Consider the following 27,146-nt stretch of genomic DNA (forward strand, 5'->3'; position numbering starts at 1 on the left):
AAACTCGACAACATGCAACCACACCAGTGCAGGAAAGGACAACTCTCTCTCTCTCTCTCTCTCTCTCTCTCTCTCTCTCTCTCTCTCTCTCACACACACACACACACACACACACACACACACACACACACACACACACACACACACACACGCCCGCGTTAAGGCTCTAAATAATTTTTTCGGCAGCTACTAACAGAGCCTTGTAATAAGCATTTTATTTTTCTTCATTTCGAAGAAAATATGGTTTTAAAAATTACCGTCGATAAAGAAATATATCCACTGGACACAAGAATCTCAGAGACTCAAAAACGAAAAGACAAAGTAAAAACAATACCAAAAACAGTACTTGCCGCTGGAACGAAGAGTCCCTGGTCGCAGGTGTAAGTGAGTTCAGTGCCTAAGTCTCTTTGGGGTAATTCAGGGATGCTCATGTTAGGCCCAGCACTCGGCAAAGGGTCTGTACAGCCTAAAAATTGCAAAAGTCAATAACGGACTTCACTACTATTCTTTTTCGTTGCAGCTATGTGGGTAACAATTTTCGTTCTTATAATATGATGAATAAGGTGATATTCAATTGACGGAAGAGTTACACTAGCACTAAAGAAAAGTGTGAACAGAATCATAAATCGATAAAAATGAAAAATATGTATTGAATGAAGGAGACGTTAACACAAATGGAAGCAAAGGACAGTTCCATCTGGTCATCAGTCTTCATGAAGTTCAACTAAAAAAATCATTCATAATAAACAAATACAAATCTTGTAAGAGACCACTGGAAAGATGCAGATGTCTTTAACTCATCTCTAAAAAACATCATGGCCTTTTGGAAGTGAAAACTCAGAAATTAGAAACAAACTCTGGCTGTGCAATGACAACTTAACACTCGGTAATCTATTAACCACTTCGCTCCACTAACTCTTACAGTAAATCTAAAACCAACAAAAGATACACAAAAATATCTCTTACCTGGACGACACATTAGATCCGTTGCGCCTGGAAACCAACCCAATTCTGTACAAAGAATCTCTTTGACAGTATTCGCATCGGCAGTGTCATTGAAGAAGAAACCCGAAGTGCAGGTGAGATTTATTCTGTCATTAATCACATACTCTGTATTCCTATCCCAGCTGGAGATAGCATTTGCTATGTTAGGGTCATCAATGCACACTGGAATGGAAGCGCAGCAATCATATTAAGAATATCACAAAAAATTAACAAAAAGTACAACCAGAACCGCACAATAAAAGCCGGCAACCTACTGGCCAATAGTGCATCCGATTTCGTAATGACAAGGTAAAGATAGGAAAGAGTTGTATGGATCAGTTTACAAAACAGCTGTCGTTTAGAGTACTTATTCATTGAACCTAAAATTCGACTGTAACTGGTGACATTCTTCGTTTCTGGATCTGCGACAACTGTTTCATATGCTTACCAAAATGTACATGAAATCAGGCACACTGTTGAGTAGTAGGTTTCCAGATTATGATCATGAAACTTTCAGACTCGATGGCCGAGAATAGTTCATCTTGCGCTACTATTTCTGATATGCGAGTTACATAAGCACCTTTAGACATATACCGAAGCCTCACCGTTACAATTAGGAATGTCATCTGGCTGAAACGAGAATGTTGGGGGTCCTGGTTGTCCTTCGGAACTATTTTCGACACAGGTCGAGTTCATGGCGGTTACACCCTTCCCCATTGACATGGAGGGAGGGCAGATGTAGGTGACGGTCGAATTTAGGGCCAGGAAATTCGGAGAAGAGGTTACGACTATCATGTTGCCTCTCGAAAGTTGAATGCTTTCGTTTGAGCACACTGGATAGGATTGTAGTCAATAAAAAATAGAAATATAAGTACTAACTGATTAAAGCATGCAACAATTTCAATGTATTATTTTGTTTTAAACTTTATTTATTAAAAGCGCTGAATTCTACAATCCAGTCACCTTAGAACGTCTTACTGTCTGAAATCCAGAGAGAACTCTTAACTGTTGGCCTTGGAAAATAGTTCGAGGTAGGTTTTGTAGTTCTGAATCAACAGGTGACCATGTTAGGTACAGGATCACCAGCAATTTATCAGCATATGAAATACTTGCATACTGAGTGTATTTTTCGGACATAATTTCAAGTTTTATTCCACGAGTACTTTGAAGTAGGATTTTTAGGACGTTAATGTGGCCAAATTAGTTATGGGGTCTTATTAGCCAGTTCAAGGTTTTCTTTTTATAATTCAGGGTTTACATAAAAAAAGAGCTAGACCACATCGATAAGATTTATTCTTATTTCTACGCAATTTTTATAAACATGATTGCTTAACAAACTTATCATAATTGATAGAAGAGGCAGGGCGGAAATGTATTCGAAAAGTTACGAGAGAGAGAGAGAGAGAGAGAGAGAGAGAGAGAGAGAGAGAGAGAGAGAGAGAGAGAGAGAGAGAGACTTACCTTTCAAGATATTACAACTGAAAAGTTCGTAATGCGCGGAGACCCAACCTCCCAACTGCCCTCGACAGCTGAACTCCTGTTGTGTTAAAGTGACACTCCCGTCCATGAAGTATCCAGGATAGCACCTACAGATAAAGTTTAGCAGTCTTTAATTGCTGTTGTGTCTTGGGATTATTCGGTAATCTGCGATGTTAACTTTGCAATAAATTTGAATAAGTTAATGCTCTGGTATTTGCCATGGAGATTGAATGGACGTGAAAGTCCAACGACTGTGTTGCTGAAACTTGGGGTAGGGGCAATACGTCAAGTCTGAATTTTTACTTATCTAATTTTCGTGAAGGAGAGATGGCGGTTGCGCCAGGTTGACTTAATATCAAGGCTGATGATGTATTCGTAGGGGCAGAGTGGAAAGAGCAAACGAGAATGGAAAGCCTTATGCAAATGCTCTGAAAGTGGTTAAATTTTTAGGAATATGTGGCTTCCTAATAAAAAATATCCAAATGTATAAATGGTAAAGAGGGAAAGGTGAGAAAACAGCTAGCTAAATATGCGAGACGAGTGGTCTGAGAAACATCTGTTCATATTTGCTTGAAGTTTGAGTGAAAATACAAGATTAGTTTCACCTGAAGAAGAAAGGGTCTGAATGTGAGAATGATTATAATAAAGACTGATGAATTTAGTAAAAAGAAATTAAGGCCTGGAAAAGGGAACTGCATGTGTTCAATGGGATAATGTTAAAAGATTAAAAAGTCAGCCAAGACCCGACACAGGAGCTTAAAAGTCGAAGGACCAGGTCATTTGGCCAAAGAGGAATGTTTACTGGTGCAGGCTTGAGGGAAGGATGAATGAGTGGATTGTGCGACAGTGAAATCTGGAGTTATGAGAAAAATGAGACTGTTTGAAGTGCAAAGGAAGGATGAGAGCCAACGAATGTGAGGAATTCTTTCTGGGAGAAGCTGCAGAGACATATAAAGCAGAGATAGGCCAATGAGCAAATAGATCTCAGAATAAAAATACAAACGACGAGATTTTACCGGAAGGGGTTACAGATCTATGTCAATGAAGCAGGTGATTTGTAGGATTGCAGAATGAAGACGACAGGTGAGAGGCAGAATTAAATGGTGCAGGAGTTGACGGGGCTAATGTAAATCAGTTACTGATAACTGGAATGACTGGTGAGCATGTAAGGAAACACTCCTTTGAACATCTGATTTACTTTTTAGTTTACTTTATTCTTATTCTGCATGGCTAAAACGGGCCTAGGTGACTAAGTAACTTATTCAGTGAAACACTTTCACACACCTGTAGGTAATGATTGCTCTTAAATGCACGGCACCGTCCCACACTCGCATCATATTTTCAGAAGCTGGAGGAGCGTTCTGCACACAGCCTAAGCAGTTTGAAAGATCATATCTTTAGTTGGGCATACTGGAAATCTATTATAAGTTTACATATATTATGTATATATATATATATATATATATATATATATATATATATATATATATATATATATATATGTATATATATAAAAATTATATATATATATATATATATATATATATATATTATATATATAAAAATTATATATATATATATATATATATATATATATATATATATATATATATACACGAGTATATATATATAATATTGAACTTCTGGAGTAAGTGGCTAATAAAGCTTTAAATTCTTTGAACCAGTGACAAGTGAGGTTTTACAAGTTCTACCTACAGTGCTTTGTAGCTGTCAAGGCATCAAAGGTTCCTCATAATGGTTCCAAGAAGGAGCATCGTTTCTATAGCAAAAACGGGAGTCATAAGTAAATGCATCTTGGAAAACTTGGCAATGGATCTTCTAGAAAGTGAGAACTACAAAAATACTTTTAGCAGTTCATTTACTGAAACAGTTCTATGATTATGGTGGTCAACCAGCGATTCAGTAAGACGCAGACTACACTTTAGGCTAGGCTTTGAAAAGAGTACAGAAATATAACTTCATAACATGAGTTTTCTTAATATTGACTTACGTGTGGGCCCGTAAAGCTGACATGCAGCATATTTGGTAGTGTTGAATTCTTCCCACCGCATTGTAGCCGATTTTATAACTATGTCGTTGACTGCATTCTTTAATACTGCTGCGTATCGGTAGCTTCCCATCTGACCCGGCTCTTTAGCCATTGACTTGATGATTGCATCTGGCTGGTAGTCCCAGCCACCATTCCAGTTTCTTTTTCTGTAACATGAGGGCACTGTTGAGAGGAACGACATGGGGCATTTGTTTTTATTAAGAAAATCTTGTCTGGAAAGTTGTCGACTTGTTAATTTCAAAGATGGACCAACATTTTCTCTAAAATAAAAGCTGAACCACTTTCCTTTAAAACCCCAACGCCAGTTCAATAAATAATTTTTTTGGGTAAATTTGAGAATGAATCACCATTAAATAATTTATTTTCAAAATTAAAGAAATATTTCTCTTTAAATACAATATCAGCCCTGATGTTACTGGTGGGTAGTAACATGGAGGGGTGGCAAGCTTTTACGCTCATTTTTTATTCACATTAAGTATTTAAAGGCAAAATTGAAAGAATTTTTTGCTTCACACTGACTTTTGCAGTTCACTTCAGGAGCATGGAAGGGTGTCTGTTTGTCAGTGTTGTTTTCTAGCAAGGCACAGTTCACAAATTAGATTTATGAAAAAATTTGAAATGTGTAAAAATGCGTTTATTAGAGGTTTTAGGCTAATTCATTTTAACCTTATTCTTTCATTCTAAATCTGTGCAAAATACATAAGAGTAGATAAATAAGTAAATAAATAAACATAAATATACAACTATAAATCAAATAATTAATAAAAGAAACTGACAGATTCCTTGTAGGTTTTCCATATGATGCCTCACATTCATCTGCAATGTGAAATGTGTGTGTGTTGTAGCAGCAGGCGCACATTAGAAACTATGATTCCCATGCAGACCAAACCAGAGTGACCTGTCGAAGTTCATGGTACTCACGCGTAATTAAGTCCCAGGATAACAGGGACCTCTTCTGCCTCACTTCTTGAGACTGCCGCTCGATTCTGATGGCAAAGAACTTCAATGATGTGAAACAATGCTGACAAAATCTACTTAAGAAATAATCCAGCCTTTTTGTTTTGTTGGTGAATTAAAGAAAAAAAGCTAATAATGTTATATCAGAATAAACATTTTGACATAAATGGCAGATAAAAATTGACCTTCAGGCAATTTATTTTGCACCTTTATTAGAAGTAAATCATGTACTTGCAGTATACAATCTACATTTTATTTTGCGATAGCGAGAGAGAGAGAGAGAGAGAGAGAGAGAGAGAGAGAGAGAGAGAGAGAGAGAGAGAGAGAATTTCATCATAGGTACTTATGGCTTATTTTCTGAATCTATTCTAGCACTATCTTCATTACCCAGAACTCTATAAAGTCCACTCTTACCAGAGTGAGGTTTTTGACAAAATCCAGATCTTCCTTCGTTTCGGGGTATACCAAACCAGACCCAATTTCGCCACACTTCTCGAGAGCCCTCAAGAAGTTAAGCCTGGAGTGAAGAGACAGCAGTCGATAGCAGAGGCCTCTGTGTTGGAAAAAGCCCTTCGGGCATCTCCCTGTTAATAAGAAGAACAGAAAGATCCGAGCTATAAAATGATAAAAGTATGCTTATAATCACTTGATGTTATTTCGCAAGATATAGTTATACTTGAAATCTTAGAGATTGTCATAAAGACGTATACCAAGAGCCATGCGATAAAGGTGTGCTTGCCTTAGTGTGAATTTTTTTTTTATTAATATCTCCCTCTGATAACATTCGCAAAGCAAGATATAATTCAGACATGCAAGAGATTAGCACAGTATGGTAAAGCTCCGCTCAAGAAGAAATTGTTCAGATCTCGATGGTAAAAATTATTTAGTTATTTGAGAGAATACCCAAAGAAAAAATGACAACTTTACTTTGACTTCACGTGAGTTTTCTTGTTATTAATCAAGTTATACTGTAATGTTTACCTTGCTGTAATCTGCAACCACTGTATGCATACTACAGTTTTTAATGGCACACATATACAAAACTAATAGTCTCACAAGTTAAAATCTGATAGTTTTCATACAATATTGAGGATTATTGCTGGAAGAAATTTTCCGATACTAGAGAGACGGGTAATAACAAAAAAAAAAAAAAAAAATGACAAAAGAGGAGGAAACGTCGTTTCCCAGCGGCCATGAAAAACAGGGAATGCTATTGAACCTCTTCGTACTTTAAGTAATGAGTTTTACCAAGCCATTGTGTAGACTAAGCCATAGATACTACTGTAGTAGCTGAAGAGTTGTGAAAGCTAGAGCCCACCACTACATAGGATGTTAATAGTAACAGGAGTTACTGAAGCATCTGACTGAGATATGCGGCTTTGAGGCAGGAGTGACCAGTGGCAGTTGTTGGGATAGAAAGGAAAAAAAGATAGTGAGGAAGAGAAATAGCGGAAGGAATAATTATTTATATATTAAGTGTATCACATTTAAATATTATTGTTTGCATAAATAACAATGATGAATGTTAGTAAGATATAATCTGAAGAAAGGCCCGAATGTTTGCAAAGGAATAAAAACCTTGTTTTATAACAAATAAAGAATAGAAATCAACGAAAAAGCAGCGATTTACTCTGTATATACTCGGAATTCAACTCTATGCATATATACATATACACACGCATCATATATATGTATATATATATATACTGGTAACTACAAGATATTTATATAATTGATATAGTCACAATGGGCTCTTTAACTTCTCGATTTCTTTGCACATTGTTGGATACGACTGGCATTACAAAACCTAGATTTCGATGAAGTTCAAATGAGGAAACCCCAACTTTCGGAAGAGGTCTAAGCTCGCGCAAACTGAGTTAGGGTGAGGTTAACCTGAAGCACTTGGCCTAGAAGAAGGAGATAGGGCTATTCATGCTCATACATACATATACTAACTGAATTACGATCAATTTTGCTATAACTTGGGCAGAACGAATGAATGAAAGGAAAGTATAAATGCTTATTAACAAAATATCAAACCGTATTTGATTACTTTGTAGTACACAGGAAACTAAGAATGTAATTACTTTCTACATAAGAACAAAGTTCCAGTTCATATCGAATAGATTTTCACAACTCGCTCATATTTTAATGGATCATTAAGAGGAGCGTACGTGGAAAATATTAATACGGGGACTGAATGTTATAGTTCTAATCCTTACGTCAAAACAAACTTACCTAAAAAGTGTTCTTCTATGTAAGAAGGAAGAAACACGTTGACATGTGGTCAAAAACTTACCTGGGAGAGAGCAAGCGTAGTAGTTGGCATCTTCGCAGTTTCCAAATTTTTGGGTGGACACAGATGAAGAAACTTTTGTAACAGTCAAGCATCGACTAACGTTATCTGCCTGTTCATGAAAGAAGTGAAAATGATCACATAATGAGCAATGAAAATGGGTGATCATTTCAATTCCATAATAACAATCTGACCGGAAATCACGGTTTTGTTTTAAAAGTACTACAAAAGCAACTGGAGACGCGTGCTAAAACAAGAAAAACAACTAAAATAGAACAACAATAAAGAAATCCTTTGTTCTCTACATCACCACTAAGAGGAGAAAATTGGCATTTTTGAAGGAACTGTTGGGCCAACCGTCCTTTACGGCAGGGAAGTTCAGATGGTGAAAGCGAATGGAAAAAATAAGGTGGTAAATAGGCTGTCCACGGTGAAAAGATAAAAGGGTGTTTTGATGTGGTTTAATCACATGGGAAGCTTTGTGGTCGATGGGTTGGTGAAAGGGTTACAGTTTCGAAGTTCTGGGAGGAAGGGGAAGGCTGAGAAGAGAAACTGCTAACTATGTGCCATAAAAGAGGATTTGGAGGGGAAGGCACTGATGAGCTTTCTGTTTAAGTAAGGTATGTAAAGCAGCTGAATTTCTGGAAGCTTTCTGCACAGAAGGCTCAAACCTGAGTCAGGAGTAAACAGTTAAATAGTGAATGTAGAGGTGCCTGATACTTATCTGTGGAATACCGCCACTAAGAGAAATGGCTTACTAGTCGATACGATGGGATGGCTCTGGATGACTTTTGGAATGATCTTGCTAGCCTCATGTCCATTTCCAAACTATGATACGACCCACAAATCAACTAACAAACGAAATAATTAACTAAATGCTTAGCTCAACAGAAGCACGATGGGCTTTAAACTTGCCTGAAGCATTTGAGATCATTCAGGAATTGAACTGGTGACCTTTCACCGGACAGGTGAATGTCCTAGCTTCTGGACCAGGTAATATAAATAAGATATATATATGTGTATATATATATATATATATATATATATATATATATATATATATATAGATAGATAGTATATATATGTATACACACATTATATATATATACAATATACATATATATAATACATATATATATATATATATATAATTTATATATATAATATATACATATATGTATATCTAATATTCACTTTTTGCCAGATACGTAGGTAATTGTCATAACCTCAACGCCCTCTTAACTTCTCGAATTCTTTACGATTTTTGGATACACTTGTCACTACAAAGCCTTAGATCTAAATGGAAGAATATGAAATAATTCTGAAAGCAATAGCAGGATTCGAACCCGCATCCAGAGTATCAGAACGAGGTCACGTTGCTGACCTGACCACTTCTCATTTGGATCTAGGGCTTTGTGGCGAGAAGCGTGAAGCGTATCCAAAAAGTGTGAAAAATTCGAGAAGTTAAGAGAGCGTTATCAGAGCCAAAGAGACTTCTATACTTATTAGCTACATCATTATGGTTTTCCACTTTGTCATAAATTAACTTTTTTGGCATAATGTATATTTCGATACAGCTCATAAACTGAATTTTAAGTATAAAGGACAGTTTGGGCTAGACTATGTGGAATTACTGTCAGCTATAGGATACCTTGAAAACACAAGTGTGTACTATACTAGGGGTCTTTATTACCCAACAAACTTTGTTACTTATCGGAAAGCCAGAAACCTAAATCATATGTTTAGGGCTGAAGCATATATATATATATATATATATATATATATATATATATATATATATATATATATATATGTATATATATATATAGTAGATAATATATATATAATATATATATAATGTATATATAAAATATATATATATATATATATATATATATATATATATATATATATACTGTATATATATAAATATAAAATATATATATATATATATATATATATATATATATATATATACATATACATATATAAATATATACATATACATACATATAATACATATATATATATACATACATACATATAATACATATATAAAATATATACATATACATACATACATTCATATTATATATATATATATATATATATATATATATATATATATATATATATATATATATATATATATATATATATATATATATATATACACACACACATACATATCGGACTCACATCAGGATCGAACCCAGGCCTTTTAACTAAGCCATACAAGTCATAAAAGAAGTTGGAACCTGCAACTGTACCTAAGGTTCCAACTTCTTTTATGACTTGTATGACTTAGTTAACAGCGGCCTTGCCTTTCAATTGAAAGATCTGGGTTAGATCCTGATGTGAGTCAGAATTTATTTCTGTTCCACTCGTGATTGTGTTGATTATATGAGTATATATATATATATATATATATATATATATATATATATATATATATATATATATATATATATATATATATATATATATATATATATGTATGTGTGTGTACTTATTGTTTTATTGTTTAGAGTCTTTAGACCACGTATCTGTGCACGTATAATAACCTGGTTTTATGCTAAAACGGGTACTTTTTCCTAAAGCAACCCATAATAAACTATGGGTGCCACTTCCTCTTATTTCATTGTTTTCCAGATATAACATCGGTATGTAAACTTTGATGAAAGTATATCCGAGAATTTACCTGACAACTGGATGCTGCATCACACGATACCTCTCCTGCAGGTGGCCCTTCAAAAACGGTTTCATTACCAACTCTGTGAACACATTAGATCACATAAGGAAGTAAGACTAAAAATGTTTACATTAAACTTCGAAAGTCATTTTAGATACGGGACCTGGAGACAGCACATTTATACAATTTTTTTTTTAATGAAAGAACATCTTGAGACTTTACAGGCAATGGATTCACAAGTAAGTACTACCAACAAAAATTTCTCTAGAAACCTTTCCTTCTCAAAGTTTCTGAATCGCTTTTATGATTTTACGAAATGATGATGTATCTCATGCCATAATGACTAAAAAATACTGCTGGCCTTTACGTTTGACCTAACATGAATGAAAAACTTGGATTCAAGTCACTATCTTTGCTTGAACTATCGTGGAGGAAGTGCAACTGAATGAGTCAACTGAAGGAGCAGTTGACTCTTTTAAAATGAGAAAAATGGGAAGGTAGATAAGGTAAGAATAAAATAAAAAAAGAGAAAACGGGTAAAGAAAAGGGAAAAAAGGGGTAGATAAAAGGAATGAGGAAAGAAAAAGAAGATAAAGATGGATTTTCAGGACTATCCGGAACGAGGCAATAGACATCACTATTAAAAGGCACACTTTTTTTCGCTCTATTAGTGATTGAAAAGATACATAATATGGGAAAATAAAGTGTTACCTTTCACTTCCATCTATTCAAATGAAATTTCAAAATTTCTGCGAAGTAGTGCTGTCCAATAATAACAAAAAACCTGCATTTCTTCCCCAAGAATTGTCTACACGCGAATTAATTTGAAACCAGGAAGTTTTTGTGTTCTTCCAGAAGATCGCTCCCTCCAAAGAAACGAAGCAAAGTGTTACCTGACATGTGCAGTATAGTATGTTCTTCCCTCATGAGCTGATTCCATATCTTTGATGGAAGTGATTCTTGCAAGCGAAGCTCCATCTCGGCTGCACCTGTTGCAAGGGTTTCGGTTTTAGTATCGATGGTTTGAGGCAAAAGGCTGACAAAAATAAAAGCTAGGTATTTTGATAACTTGTACGTTAGGTCATCTTAGCATGTCTATAAAATGGGTCCAAATAAGAACCCTTGAATTTGTATATGAAATAGGAAAAGCAATACATTTCTAAGACGATTGATTTCTAGGTATAAATTGGGTCGAAAAACTTGGTATAAATTGGAAGTGTTTCATAAAGCTCAAAAACTACAGACAACGTTTATATACATCTGAGACAATGGAAAATCCTATAAAATGCACACAGAGTATGCGGCATATTTACCAATCACATACAAATTTTTTACATTTCAACATCCATTTAAAAGAATAACCTTTTACTTAATTATATACCACTGTGCTTGATACACGAATGTGTTGGAATGCACTACGTTCACATAACAGAATGGCTTTTCTTTATCTTTCTATAAAAACATTTGTTTGATTATCATTATGCCAATCCTTAGCATGGTTACTTCGGCCGTGCGACTTTCACTGTTGTAATCATTACAGTGATTTATTATTGTTATCAAAAACATAATGGCAATTTTTACATTACTGCATTCTCTAGTGCACGAATCTGTTAAAAATGTGACTAAAACTCTTTATGCACTGATTCACAATTTTTGTTTCCAAAAAAGGAAGAATTAAAAAGAAATAGGCATAAAATAGAAGTGACAACACCGCAGGAAAGGGAGTGATTCAAAAGAAGGGTCCACGTCACGTATTAATGATGAGCGTTATTCACCACACGACAAAAATAACAGACAGTGAAATAAAACTAAGAAAGCTACTGCTGAGGTAGACCTGACTCCGCTCACTTACTTGAGGGATGCGGAGGAGAGGCCGAACTGGGCTCTCTCGTTGGAGAAACGGAGACACTCTTTGCCGTCACCGTTTGGGGAGTATCCTTCTCGACAAATCACTGTTCAAGACAAAGAACGAGTATTTGAATGATAACTGGGAAGGAAATAACAAATAAATGGAGAGTAATAAGGAAAAGAGTAATTGTTACTTTTATTGTAGATCAAGAAGGTATGCATTACTCACTCTTGAGTAAGGAAGCAGAAACATTAAAACAGTTTTTGTTACTGGCAGACGAGGAGAGATTAAATTTCTGAAAAGTAATCAAGAATAATATTTGACTGGTGTTACTGATAATCAAGGAGGAAAGTTGTTATCTTTATTGGCAATCGAAAAGTAAGTAGTCACTCTTACTGGCGACTGAAATGTCTTTGCTGTTAGTGGGAATCGAAAAAGAAAAATTTTGATCTTATTGGCAATCAAAAAAGAAATTTTTTGCTCTTACTGACAATCGAAAAAAGAAATTTTCTTTGCTATTATTGGCAATAAAAAATATTTTGCTCTCATTACCTGCCCAAAACAGATCGTTTGCCCTTAATGGCAATCGAAAAGAAGGGCCTGACTAGTTAAAAATAAAACCAACAAACTGAATCACTGTTATATAGGAGCCTTTGGGTAAATCACCAAAAAATTCATTGAAAAATAATTATAAACAATTGATTTTAATGTCAAACGGAAAAGAATGGAATAGTTACTGCAAAATGCAAAACGACAAAAACAGGAAACAATGATTATTTATTGAAAAAATAATCGGCACATTTCTGCGGAATCATAAAATGGTAAAGGTCAAATCTTATCAAAACCAGAAAGACATTCAAAGAAGCTAAAACAAATTAGTCTCGGATTCCGCTAAATTATCAATCTGCGTATATACTTACGAAGACCGTTGAGCAATACTAAGGAGATTCTATTCTCTTTGAATGAGAAGGAAAGATGAGAAATTAAATTCAAGTCTCTTGAAGCATACTAGTGTACTGAAAATTTAAGAAAAATGAGACTATTCCAGATTTTACTAAACAAATAGAGAGAGAAAATGAGAGACTTCCTATATCTAGTCCCTTAGAAATGAAAGGAAAATTCTCAAGCTTGGAAATCTGTAAGGGAACAAGACGCCGCTCAAGAACTACTATCATATGCAAGTACTGAACGATTCTGTAAGGAAGTCAAGTTTGAATACATTCATTCCAATGTTTACAGCGCACTTATGCCTCCCTGTGAAATTTTACGAAAAGCAGCAGTATGTCCCTTATTTTTATTTAACCAATTTTTGTGGACCGTAGCTCCTTGAAACTACAAATAAGTAATTACATAAAACTGACAACGAAACAAATTATTGATGAATAACAACCACTGAAATGAATGGAATAATAAAACAAACTGATACACAATACCCAAGATACACTAAGACAGAAAACACTAAGTAAATAAAAGTGTGAAAAAGCTTAAAAGAATTCTTTCAATATATAAACAGATAAAATCCCTGATAAAAACAGAGAAATCTCAAAGATGAATGAGATGAAATCATTACCATCGATACATATACTTGAAGCTCTATTACAGAAATCTATCGTGGACTGAAACAAACGACATATGGGATCCAATCTTTGTATTCTGATAAGAATTTCTCATTCCAACTGAAGTTTATCACTAGACACTACTTTTTGTCTAATCAAAACAGTTGACTTATCTCTGTCATCAGCGTTCTGTAGCGATAGCATGGTGGGCCCAGGACCCACTAAATTCTGTGATACAAATACGAAAAGTGAAGTACATCCACTTCACTCAAAATATCACCGAGAATACCAGCACATACTCACAAGTATATAGAGGTTATAGTAAAATCTAATGCCAAATGCCATACTGTCTCTTATTATTTCCTTTCTCTGCACACTTTCCTTCTGTCACCTAGACATATTTTTGCCTTATTTTTCTTTCCAGGAAATGTACGCTATTTGCAACATTAGAGAATAGGCTGTGGACATTTTGATAAAGATAATGACCAAAGTACCTGTTATATTATTAAACTCTGGATAAGGAAATAGATAAGTCAAATGATAATTAGACAAAATAAGTAAACTGCCGATTTATATATACACACACACACGTGCACACGCGCACACTATACATACACACACACACATATTATATATATATATATATATATATATATATATATATATATATATATATATATATATATACACACACACGAGTATATACTGTATATCCGCCATTGGTTGTTCAATCAACGAAGGTAAGCAACACTGGGTATGGTCACTATCTGAATGGGTGGCCACCGAGGAAAGACAGACGCCGTCGGCACACGAGCCCCTTAAAGCTGAAAGTAGAAGGAAATGGGGATACCAACCTCACTTCATGATGCCTTGCTGGAAACCAGAAGAGTAACCAACTCCTGCGCCATACCAAGTAGTTTTTAAAAGAGCGCCTTGTGAAAAAAGAATGTACAGAAACCCATGCATACAAACATCAGGAATTGTGAACCTACGTCGGCATGGTAACTTGGGGATTTTGCTCCAGGTGAGTTCCCCTCCAGCAGTCGCTCTGCGGCAAACAGCTTCTCCTTCGAACGTTTCTTGATCCATCCCCTCTATCTTGTATGGCTCGTTGCAGTGATATTCAACTGTTGATCCTTCAACGCGATGGAAAGTCATCGCAACTTCCGTCGATTCGTTCCAGCTCGTGTCATATCCGATCGCAGGAGGACAAGAGTGTTCTGTGATGAAATCATATACCTTAGGTTATATATATTGTGTATATATATATATATATATATATATATATATATATATATATATATATATATATATATATATATATATATATATATATATATATATATATATATATCATATATATATATCATATATATATATATATTATATATATATGTATATATATACACATACATACACACAATGTCTAGCATAATATGATATTTAGCTATATTTCATTACAAACTAGACAGTTCCCCAGCTGTTAAATTTAGCTTAAAAACAACTTCATGGAAATATACGTGTATATGCCTGGTCTCGGTAACCTGAAGATGAGGTTTAGCTACATTTCACTGACATTTTGTCTCTGTGATTTGTTCAACACCAATTTAAATGTGATATCGTTGGAATTTTAAGCAATTATGAAAACAATAAATTTACAGTAAAATCAACGCTAGTTAGCTGGGAAGGTCATTTCTGTAATTTGTATCTTTTGATTTTTAGCTTTGTTACTCATTTTAGTTGCATTTACTCGTTACTGGGGTGGCGCTCTCTCTCTCTGAGGTCTGTGATAGGTTTGCCTGATTTTGAAAGACTAATCAATACTACTTTTGAAAGAATAATCAGTACTACATTTGAAAGAATAATCAATACTACTTTTGAAAGAATAATTAATACTACTTTTAAAAGAATAATCAATACTAAGCAAAACTGGATTGAATTCAAGGTATACAGTATATGCTTAATCATTAAACAGATGTAAGAAATAAAATTAATTTTCAAAGCGTAGATCGAAAAAAATTATTACGCAATGACATAACAATGACGTAAGGAAGAGTTTGGGAGAATAGTGGGGTTCGTGAAGAATGAGAGAAGAACAGAAAACTGGAATAAGAACAGTACTGAAGAGATATTAAGATATCACAACACGTTAAGAAAAGAGAGGAATGTAATGAAATACTGTTGTATTATGAAGTAGATATCTAGATTTTTGGAAATGGAGATTAGGTGGATTACTTTACAACGATACTACAGGAAATATTAAAGAAATTAAAATAGAAACACTGCAGTGAATGGCATACAAACTGAAATCTATTAGACAAGACGGCAAGAAAGTTGTTAAGAGAAAACAACACTACTTAGAAAGGAGGGGGATCAGATATATTACTGAACAGTGAACAAATTCTAATTATGGCATGCGACAGAATACCATTTTTCAGTATGCTTATGAACGTTTTTGTTTCTAGTACATGTTAAATGTAATCCATAAAACATTCAGGATAATGCTGTTCTGGCTTCATGGAGGTCCTGGTATGCCAGTAAGTACCGGAATGAACAACCGAAAGGATTTTCACAGCTGTCGTGAACTCGAGACAGCGTAAAATGTCTAGCATAACAATTCGGATGAAAGTGGCAGGGACTCCTCAAGACATAACACATCTACAAAAGTGATTATAACCATCACAAATAAATAAGAGCACAGTGGATTACGGGCCTTATTTGAATTTTTTTTATCAGAATGCAGATGCTAAGATAACGAATGGAAAATAGGAGCCATGTCCGTTGTTGAGGGCTATGAAACATATCATCTGTGAATACTGAAAAATGTCAAGTTATTATGACAAGGCTTACACTGAAAAACATCAAGACAAGGATACATTGTTTGAGATAATTATTCTTTTTAAGGAAATAAAAAAAACAGAAATAGCAACGAAACTGTAATACGATAAATGGGAAACCAGAGAACAAGATAAAAAAAAACAACGTTAAGAAAACATAAGAAGTATAAGTTTTAAAGAAAAAAGGAAACAGAGTAAAATGTACTAGTACAAATCCTTGAGATTGACTCAGTTGTCTACAAAGCTGGCGTCAAAAGACTATGGCCTGGACAGTGAGTAATATAAAATCAAAGCGAGAGTATCAATGGATTCTGGTGTGAAAAAAAAACCTCCAGATTTAAAGTTATTTAAGATATAGACTCAAAGTGTGGTTGTGTCTGGTCAGAAAGCCTGGACTTCAGACAGTAAACATTTAAATTGTGGGTCAGGAGAAGACTAGATGAAGGGTAAAGGAAAGAATATACTTGGGAGGATGGGAGAGTAGAAAGAGAAAAAGAGAACAGGAAAAAAAAAAAAAAAACGCTTAACATTTGTTAGGGGAAATTGTTGAAACACTTAAGTAAAAATAAAAAGAAATAAAAGAAGAATATGAGAGAGCCGGATTACAAAGGTCAATAAAAGTCAATTAAAATCTTGAAATAATGTCAAAAGTAGGACAAGGAAGAATGAGGGTTGAATGGATAACACTAAAAAAAAAAGAATCAGATGACATGAGAGCAAATCCCTTGATATTAGGTTACTAAATAAATGTTCTTGTGCTTCTAAGTGAAAATAAATATCTTGCTTAGCGAGAGAGAGAGAGAGAGAGAGAGAGAGAGAGAGAGAGAGAGAGAGAGAGAGAGAGAGAGAGAGAAAAAGACCCAATAACATAATAACACTGTATATAACTTGAATACTGTCATATTTGACATAGGTAATTGCGCGCCGAATGTAAAAAAAAAAAAAAAAAAAAAAAAAAACTGGATATCTGTACCTCGATGAAGACCAAAATATCTTACCTCGGTCAAAATCCTTTGGAGTAACAAAGCCTTCAATGCGGTAAATAGACTGTATACTTCCCCACTTTATGCCGCTGGGAGTTATCTTCAATTGTTTAATGGGACAAGAGAAAAAATCTTTTAGTTACAAGGTATATAGACAGGATGACAAACCTTGACGCTAAAAATGTATGGAGTACTTCTTAACTCATAACTGAGGTTTGCTGGGAAATTTGGCTGCTTTAAACAAATCTACAACGAATGATTATTGTCAGCAATCAACGCTTAGTTACTGTCGTATAAATTGTTATTCTTAATGACATAAATAAGAGTGAAGACTTACTGAAAAATCATCATTTGTCTGGTTCCACCAAAAGCCCATTTCTCCTGCTGCGAAATTCTGACCCTCGCTTCCTTTAAGTGCGTTGTCTGTCGGATGGAACAAAATTGACACTTTTGGAGTGATGACCTTATGTGGGAACAATAATGCAGCTTGCCTATTATATGAAACGTTACCTAACCTAACCTTGCCTAACTGGGGGCGGATAGTGCCCTGAAATTCAAGAAGTACATTACTGAGCTATAGGAAACAGCATTTCATACAGATACTAACATGACTTATAGTAGATCCAAGGCATATTCCTTTACTAATACTAAAGTTGTTTCTCTTGGGCGATATCCCGCGAGACTGATTCTTACCCCACTGAGTCTCTTCAACAGTTTCGCTCCTGTTCTGCATCAAATGCTTTTCCCCCGTAGAAGGGCAGTACCGTCAGTGCATCTCATACGGTGCACTGTAGGCATAACTCGTGGTTCTTTGCAGCGTCTCTTCGGCCAATAGCTGCAACCCTTTTCATTCCTTTTTCAATACCACCATCTTACTTTCCACTCTCTCCTTACATTGGTTTCATAATGCATCTGCGAGGTTTTCCTCCTATTGCACCACTGAAACTTTTTTTTTTACTCTCGATTTCGATTTCAACGCTCATTGACCTCGTAAGTCCCAGCGTTTGGGCTTTGGCCTTATCTCCATTCCATGATTGATGTCTGTACTTTCATAAACATTTAAAGCTGTTGAACAAGTTTAGATTTTATCATGATTATCTTGTTCAGTTTTGGAAGAACTGAATAAAGAGAATAGTCTGCCAGAATGAGTATTTTGCATTGCATTTTGTGTAAACTAGATAGTGAACTTTCCAGTTACAGTGTCTGCTGATTAGAAATAATGTCAAACCAAAATTTGCCACATGAGACTGCTAGCTGTGGCTATTGAGGAAGCCACTTTTCCTCCGTCGCTAGAAACTTGAGGGCCGAATACTAGAAACCGGGAACAATACTCTCCAGATTGACTGTTGTTACCAGTCACGTATTACTGTGATGATGTGATGATATGATCATTGATTATCATAGGGGGTGACGGATTATCACTGAAGTAATAGTAACTTTCACTGATTGAAGTTTGCCAATGTGGAATTCGTAGACAACTTTTCGTAGTGTGTGTGTGTGTGTGTGTGTGTGTGTGTATATATATATATATACATATATATATATATATATATATATATATATATATATATATATATATATATATATATATATATATATATATATATATATATATATATATATTATATATATACATATATATATATACATATATATATATATATATATATATATATATATATATATATATATATATATATATATATATATATATATACTGGGTTGATGTAATCTAAAAACCACAAATTATGAACAGTCAAATAATGGCCTATCGCATTAATCGTTCTTTTTCAGTTTATGCTAAACCATATGAAAATCAGAAAATCTGCTAATGGATAGTTCACTGTCTCGTTTACATAAAATTCAATGCAGCCCGTTTTCATTATTCAGCTCTTCCAGAACTGAAAAGATAATCATGATAAAATCTGAACTTGTTCAACAGCTTTAAATGTTTCTGAAAGTTAAGACATCAATCATAAGAGTACAGAAATACAAAATGAAAATTTCAAAAGAACAAACTGAATCTTTGAAATGTCATTGCTGCATTGAGTTAAGTTCCTTGCAAAACTCTTTTTAACAACTAGCGAGATTTATACAACTCGAGAGCTTTATACAACTAGCGAGATTTATAAAAGTACAGAGCTTTATACACCTAGAGAGCTTTATTCAACTAGATTTACACGGCGTCCTGACAATTTGGTACTGAACAATTTGGTCCCGGACAATTCGGTACTGGGACAGTTTGGTACCGGATAATTCAGTAACGGAAGGCTTTTAACTAAAGTACTCATTTGAGATATGAAACGATTATTCTAAGGTCAAGTAGTGGTGACCCATTCATTTGTATTTTTTCGGCTTATTTCAAAGTATAGTGTTATTACTGTGGTTAGTAACGTTTTTTAACTGAGAGAACTTTAGTATCAGTTATCAGCCCATGAGGTACAGAATGGCCACTTGCAAGTTTGTAAATTCGGAAAACTGAGGAAAAAATTGGTCGATAACGAAAACTATGTTTACCATACGCATAAAGAAGATGCTGATGGTTCAAAATATACTGGCGGTGTGAAAATCGCTCGTGCAAAGCTCGACTTCAGATAGATGAACATTTTGAAATACTGAAGACGATTGGAAATCATGATCACAGAGCGACTGCAGCAGAAGTTAATGCAAAGTTTTTTGTCTCATATGTGAAGCAGAAGTCAATTTCAAGTCTAACTCTCCCTCCTTCAATTATAATTGAAGAGCTTGGGAAATTAAATAAGTGTGCATTGGCTGAAGTGCCAAGAGTTTCTCATATCAATCGGATTGTTAGATGTTGGAGATCTGCTGAACCCAATCATCCACTGAATCCTCAGGCGAGTGTTGGCTTCTCTATACCACAACAGTATTCCTGTCTTGATGATGGATCCATGTTTTTACAATTCGGCGGTGGCTTAGATGCCCATGAACGAATTTTAATTTTTGCAACCGGTGAAGCCCTTGAAGATTTGAGGCGATGCGAGGACTGGGCAGGAGACAGAACTTGCAAGAGTTGCCCTACCATATTCTTTCAGTTGTATGTATTACATATTTAAATCAACAACTTCATTGATCCAAGACTATATACTTTACTACCTGATAAATCCCAAACCACATATGGCAGATTTTTCAAAAAAGTTAAATACTTGGTTAATAATGAAGGACCTGAAAATTTAATCATGGACTTTGAAAAAGCTACGCATAATACGTTTTTAGATACTCTCCCGAGAACAAATTTGTTGTGCTCTTTGTTCCATTTAGGGCAAAATATATACAGTATATATATATAAACATATTTTACAGGAAGGGTTTAAATTACGATGCCACGAAGCTGACACATTTAGTATTAAAATAAGAAGTTTTGTATCACTTGCTTTCCTGCCTTCGGATGAAGTTGCTTACGGGTTCGAGCAATTGGTGGATGACGACGATATTCCTCAACCACCTGCGTCATACTTTGAAAATACGTCTATAGGACCAGTGAGGGGAAAAGGTGACAGAAGGAGACTAGATTCTTAATTTTCGATAAAATCATGGAATGTACATGAACGTTGCATACGAGAAGAACCGCGTACTATCAATAGTTTGGAAGCATTTCACAGCACGTTAAACAAGGCAGTCTCCAGTAACCATCCAAACATTTGGACTCTCATTGATACCTTAAAAAAAAAAAAAGACAAATTGGCAAAAAAAAAAAAAAAAAAAAAGACACAAGTTGAAACAAAGAGATAAATTATTTCCAAAGACAAAGTCCAGGGACTGCAACAAGCGCTTCCTACATCTGTTACAGAATTATGATCCAAGAGAGAAAAGATATTTAAGTGGGATCACTCATAATATCTAGTCTTAAGATTATTTTGTTTTAGTATTGTGTTCAATAATAAATGCAAAAATTAATTTTGCTAATTCATTTCATTTTATTAAACATATTAATTTTAATAGCAGTTTAAATTTTCTGAGCATTATAAATTCACTTCTTTTTTCAACCACTAATGAACAATCTATATACATTGTGTTTGTGTTTTTCTTTTCAATAGTATTAATGGTGCCGAATTGTCCGGTACCGAATTGTCTGGTACCAAACTGTCCTAGTAGCGAATTGTCTGGTACCAAACTGTCCTAGTAGCGAATTGTCCGGTACCGAATTGTCCTAGCGCCGATTTACACAACTAGAGATTTGTACAGTACATTCTTTCTATTCCTCTTATAGATTTCTGGGTATCTCAAAAGTTCACTAACAAGAAAAGGGATGAAGTACTTCCCATGAAATTACTAACTGAATGCAGTAGCTTTATTCAAGAGTCCTCATTACCCGTTTGTCCTTCCATAAAACTTACTTGAGTTTCCATGGTAGTTTCCAACTTGAAGAAGCCTGTATGGTGGTTCCCTCTCAATCAGGACATCATCAAAAGTGGCAAACTGGTACTTTTGAGATTCACCTGTAAGTGAAAACTGACAGACAACAGGTTATCATTAATAACAAATATTATGTAATATCTACACATATTTGAGGTTTTACTTTTATATATACACACATATTTGAGGTTTTACTTGTCTGGAGGCGAGCATTATCATTTTAGATTTAAAGTTTTGCCTTTGCTGATGGTTGATTTGCACCTCTAGGAAAACCAACCAACTTATTTTTTGCTTACGTTAGTTTATTGAGCAGTAACGAAGTATGCGTAAGGCTTACCCGGCGTTAAAACATTTGCAAAAGAACAAAAAAATGATCCTACATTACATGGATCAATCAAGGAAAGTTTAACAAAAAATGCGGTACCTGATGAATTTACTTTCCTGTCACGGAGAAATTTTTATGCAAAATGTTACCAGGACACTAGACTGGATTAAAATAGTAGGCTTACTCAGGTTTTGTCTTTAGAGTTCTACCAGTGTCCAAATTAGACAAATTGGTTAACAAAGAAGTTAGTTTTAAGAATAAAGATTTCTGAGGTTTTACTGAGTTTGTGTATAAGTATTACTTCACAAAAGTGTATTTTTCATTACAGCATAAGATTACTGAATTTCCTCAATATTCCCTTCAAAAATTTAAGTTCTTAAATAATGAAGATATAAACACTCACACAAACACCCCCTCTTAAGTACATATGTAAAAACATACACTCACATCCCACACACACGCACACATCCACACACACATATATATTATATATATACAGTATATATATATATATATATATATATATATATATATATATATATATAATATATATATATATATATATATATATATATATATATATATATATACATATATATATATATATATTCAACTACACTCTTTTCCCTTCAAATGGGGTGGCTTCAGAGAATATGAACCTTCCGGCTCTCAGAGAGTTTTATGAAGATTAATTGCTAGTTTTATGCTCTTCTTCACTTTGGCTGCCACGTATAGTTAACTCTGTGTGTGTGTGTGTGTGTGTGTGTGTGTGTGTGTGTGTGTGTGTGTGTGTGTGTGTGATTACCAAAACAGCATAAGGTCCGAAATCGACGACTGAGTTTGTTTTCTGGAACAATATCATGTTCCTACAGATCTGCAAAGTGAACTGGGTACCTAGGGGTTAGTAGAAACTGGTAGGTAATAGCCAGGGTAAATAATGGCAAGGGCCAGTAAGCACAAAGGAACACAGTGATCTCTCCCTCTATCCGTCTGTACATTAATATATACATAAATACATATAAGTACCCAAGCAGACACACATATTGCACACACACACACACACACACACACATATATATATATATATATATATATATATATATATATATATATATACATATGTATATATATATATATATATATATTTATATATATACATATGTATATATATATATATATATATATATATATATATATATATATATATATATATATATATATATATATATATATATATATATACAATGTATGTAGTGACAAGACATCACAATAATAAATATTCTTTTTAGTTGCATACTGACTAGAACATAATTTGTTAGGTGGAACAAACCTGAACGCAAGAACTGTTAAGCCAATAAAACACTGATTAGGAATTACAATCAATGAAATGCAAAAGCAGTCATTCTCTGGGAATGTGGTCTTTACAGATATTCATGATATATGAGTCAAATATGCTTGCTTGTATTTTTGTCTGCCCGTTCAGGCTGCAAGTGGAATCGCAATTTATCAGCTTTATTGTCTAAACACACACAAACGTATGCCAGTGAACTTATATCAGAACGAGTACATGACTATTTTTACATAAAAATATGTTAGACCTTTACATTTGCACATTTATGAATTTTATGTACGCAGACATGGAAATATAATCATAAGGACATCTTAGCCTCTAAAGATGATTTGCGATCAAACTGCATTTTGCAACATGTAATTTCTGGGTCTTTGTTTTCTTCATCCTCCCCAAACGTTAGAATTACTAACCCTTTCACCCGCCCACTTTGTTGTTTCCTCAGTATAGGACACACAAATTAATTAACTGGGATTTCTTACAGAAATGAAATTTATAACCAAGTACTTACCGTGATAACTAACGGCCTTGTCTTTGTACCGTCCCATGAGAGAGCTGAAAGGTGCTGAATACCTGAAAACAAACAACAGTGACTTTCATTTATTTGCCCTCGTCTTCTGTTTTACCAACACAATGGATCAAATTAGTGTTCCTACGCATACTTTTGGTCGCCCAACCAAATAGCCACTCATATTGTTTCATCTTTACCCGCAGTTTTTCGAATATCTACTAAACATTAGCCACTTCGGTTTCCCTAACCATTCTACCGTCCTTTGTTTTTCCCAACTTGTCATTTCTGTATAAGGCTTGACATCCTTGAAAGTCCCCAACAAGCACACATAAGAGCCCTCCACCTTAACTTTGAATGATGGGTTGTTCTTTTGGCAGACAAACCTTAGAGCTTATGGGAACTTACATTCGTGAATATATAACCTCAGTTAATTTAGTACATTTACCTTTTTCCGAGGAAACTTTCTCCGTTGATAACGGTTAATTTCACATCTTCCGAGAGCAAGAGTTTCAGTGCTTTCTAGCACCTCCTGCTGTTACTTATGGCTCTTGCAAATCTCCTAGAAATTTCAGTATTTTTCATCATAAGAAAAAAGTTCTTACACAGAAGAAATCTCATATACAAATCTTATTTCAAACTGAGAATATCCAGATTTGGAAATCAAATAAAGATTTGGAAATCAAATAAAAAACCGAAATTGCATATAAAAGTAAGTTTATTCATGAGTCTGTTACGAAATTAACTGTTATCAGCAGAGAAAGTTTACTCGGAGAAAGGTAGATGTACTAAATTAACTGAGGTTATACTGTATATTCACGTGTATAAGTTCCCATAAGCTCTAAGTTTTATGTCCGAAAGGAACAACACATAATTCAAAATTAAGGTAAAGTGCTCTTAAGCGTGCCTGTTGGGAACTCTCAAAGATGTCAAACCTTATACATAAATCACAAGTTGGGAAAAAATTGTTGAATGGCTGAATTATTTCATCGACGCGAAAATAAAGCTTTAAGAAACGTATTATAGGAGTCAGATGGCAGGGCAGGGTGCGAAATGATACCATGAGGAAAATTACAAGGTTTTCAAAATGGATGAAATAATAATGAAGGGGAGATGGAGATGGCTTGGACATGTCCACTGCACAACCCTTGAGAGAATTGTATGCGATCACGTCAGCTGGGCTCCTGTAAGTCTTGGAAGAGTTGGAGGACCCAGACCTATTTGGTTGAGAACTATGAAAGGGGATGCTGGAGAACTGATGAAGAAAAGCACAAGAATAACGTGAATGGCAGCATTGGAAGTGATAATGATGATGGTGATATATATATATATATATATATATATATATATATATATATATATATATATATATATATATATATATATATATTTATGCATATATAAATTTATATATATATATATATATATATATATATATATATATATATATATTATATATATATATATATATATATATATATATATATATATATATATATATATATATATATATATATATATATATATATATATATATATAAATAATTGTTATATCTATAATTATCATTACATATATATATATATATATATATATATATATATATTTATATGTATATATCTATATATAAATAAACATTTATAAAATTACAAGTATATATATCTAAATTTATACATCTATCTATCAATCTATATATATACATATATATATTTTCATGTATTTATAAAATTCGTCCCTTCAGCTCGTTAGGTAAGAAATCAAATTTAATGGCAGTTGGAGGAGACTCCACTAATGGGGGTGAACCTATGTAGGTCTACCCCATATTGCCTGATTTTGGGGGACCATGCCGACCTCTTAGCCTCAGCATCGTATGATTTTGGGGGGGGGGAAGAAAGCCGTTAGGGACAGAAGGGCTAGCTAGGACCGTAATTGGGCTGCTATGCTGACCCTAGTAGCCTTAGCCATAACACCTATTTCCATTCGACCTTTCTGCTGGCTGAAATTGCTTTTCAGATCGACCGATGCACTGGGGCCCCACACTTGAAACTGAATGGGAGATGCATCGCACCTGACTGGACACACTCTTCCAAAGGGACCAAGTGCACACATTGTTAGTGCTGTCCTGCTGATATTCACACTGGCAAGGTGTCGAGATTTCTGCGGCCGAAATTCATCTTTTGCAAGCGAGCTCCATGCACAGATGCAATAAGGTACGTGCAAGAGTCTTCTGATTCAGCGGTCCAGGGGTGCTGGACACAGTTCCCCCTTTGCAAATCCTGTTGCACTAACTACCCCAAAATCATTCAACCAGTCTCAACAGCAAAGAGTTTCATTTGCATGTCATACTATTTCATGGCTGTAGCCTTTTCAGATTCAGGTATTTGCTATGCATTGTCTAGGTGTTATTGAACACAGTATGTGCTTTGCTTGCTGCTCAGTCAGCCATTTCACAGTATTTCCTGATTGCTCATTTTGTAAATAAATTAAATTTAAAGTCATTGACTGGTTTTTTAAAGGCGACCTCCACTTCTCTGTTCTCTTAGATGTGATATCAAGGTAAGTCAGTCTATTCATTACATTTATTGCTTATATTCTGGGTGCTAGGTGTTGGCCCTTAAGGTAATTGACAAAACAATCCATTTTCATTCTTCCAACCGGCCTCAGAATATAACATTATATATATATATATATATATATATATATATATATATATATATATATATAAATATATATATATATATATATATATATATATATATATATATATATATATATATATATATAAAATATATATATATGTGTATATATATATATAATATATATATATGTATATATATATATATATATATATATATATATATATATATATATATATATATATATATATAT

General features: G+C 34.2%; 2 protein-coding genes across 2 annotated transcripts in view; both read right to left on the bottom strand.

Annotated features, from left to right (window-relative positions):
- The window catches only part of LOC136839590 (complement component receptor 1-like protein), a 44,442-nt gene extending 39,727 nt beyond the window's left edge, over positions 1–4,715 (bottom strand). The window contains exons 1-6 of the mRNA XM_067105870.1: positions 4,475–4,715; positions 3,748–3,835; positions 2,446–2,570; positions 1,590–1,817; positions 967–1,167; positions 351–466 (exon numbers count right to left, since the gene is read on the bottom strand). Coding sequence (XP_066961971.1) covers positions 351–466; positions 967–1,167; positions 1,590–1,817; positions 2,446–2,570; positions 3,748–3,835; positions 4,475–4,715 — 999 coding nt within the window. The remainder of the gene's footprint in view (positions 1–350; positions 467–966; positions 1,168–1,589; positions 1,818–2,445; positions 2,571–3,747; positions 3,836–4,474) is intronic.
- Positions 4,716–5,835: 1,120 nt separating this feature from the next.
- LOC136841481 (uncharacterized) lies at positions 5,836–24,328 on the bottom strand. The gene is made up of 10 exons (XM_067108425.1): positions 24,263–24,328; positions 22,060–22,174; positions 18,042–18,127; positions 17,720–17,804; positions 14,877–15,104; positions 12,332–12,431; positions 11,373–11,468; positions 10,489–10,561; positions 7,791–7,899; positions 5,836–6,075 (listed from the first exon to the last, which is right to left on the bottom strand). The coding sequence occupies exons 3-10, from the start codon at positions 18,078–18,080 to the stop codon at positions 5,855–5,857; spliced, it is 951 nt and encodes a 316-aa protein (XP_066964526.1). The 5' UTR covers positions 18,081–18,127; positions 22,060–22,174; positions 24,263–24,328; the 3' UTR covers positions 5,836–5,854.
- Positions 24,329–27,146: the final 2,818 nt, after the last annotated feature.

The sequence above is a fragment of the Macrobrachium rosenbergii genome, chromosome 1 (assembly GCF_040412425.1).
Source record: "Macrobrachium rosenbergii isolate ZJJX-2024 chromosome 1, ASM4041242v1, whole genome shotgun sequence".
Classification (NCBI taxonomy): Eukaryota; Metazoa; Arthropoda; class Malacostraca; order Decapoda; family Palaemonidae; genus Macrobrachium; species Macrobrachium rosenbergii.

Coding starts and splice junctions, on each gene's coding strand:
- LOC136841481 (XM_067108425.1), bottom strand. CDS start 18,080: ATGGGCTTTTGGTGGAACCAGACAAATGATGATTTTTCA. Junction 15,105..17,719: donor TCCAAAGGATTTTGACCGAG/GTAAGATATTTT, acceptor ATTTCATCACAG/AACACTCTTGTCCTCCTGCG. Junction 7,900..10,488: donor ATGCAGCATCCAGTTGTCAG/GTAAATTCTCGG, acceptor TTTCATGAACAG/GCAGATAACGTTAGTCGATG.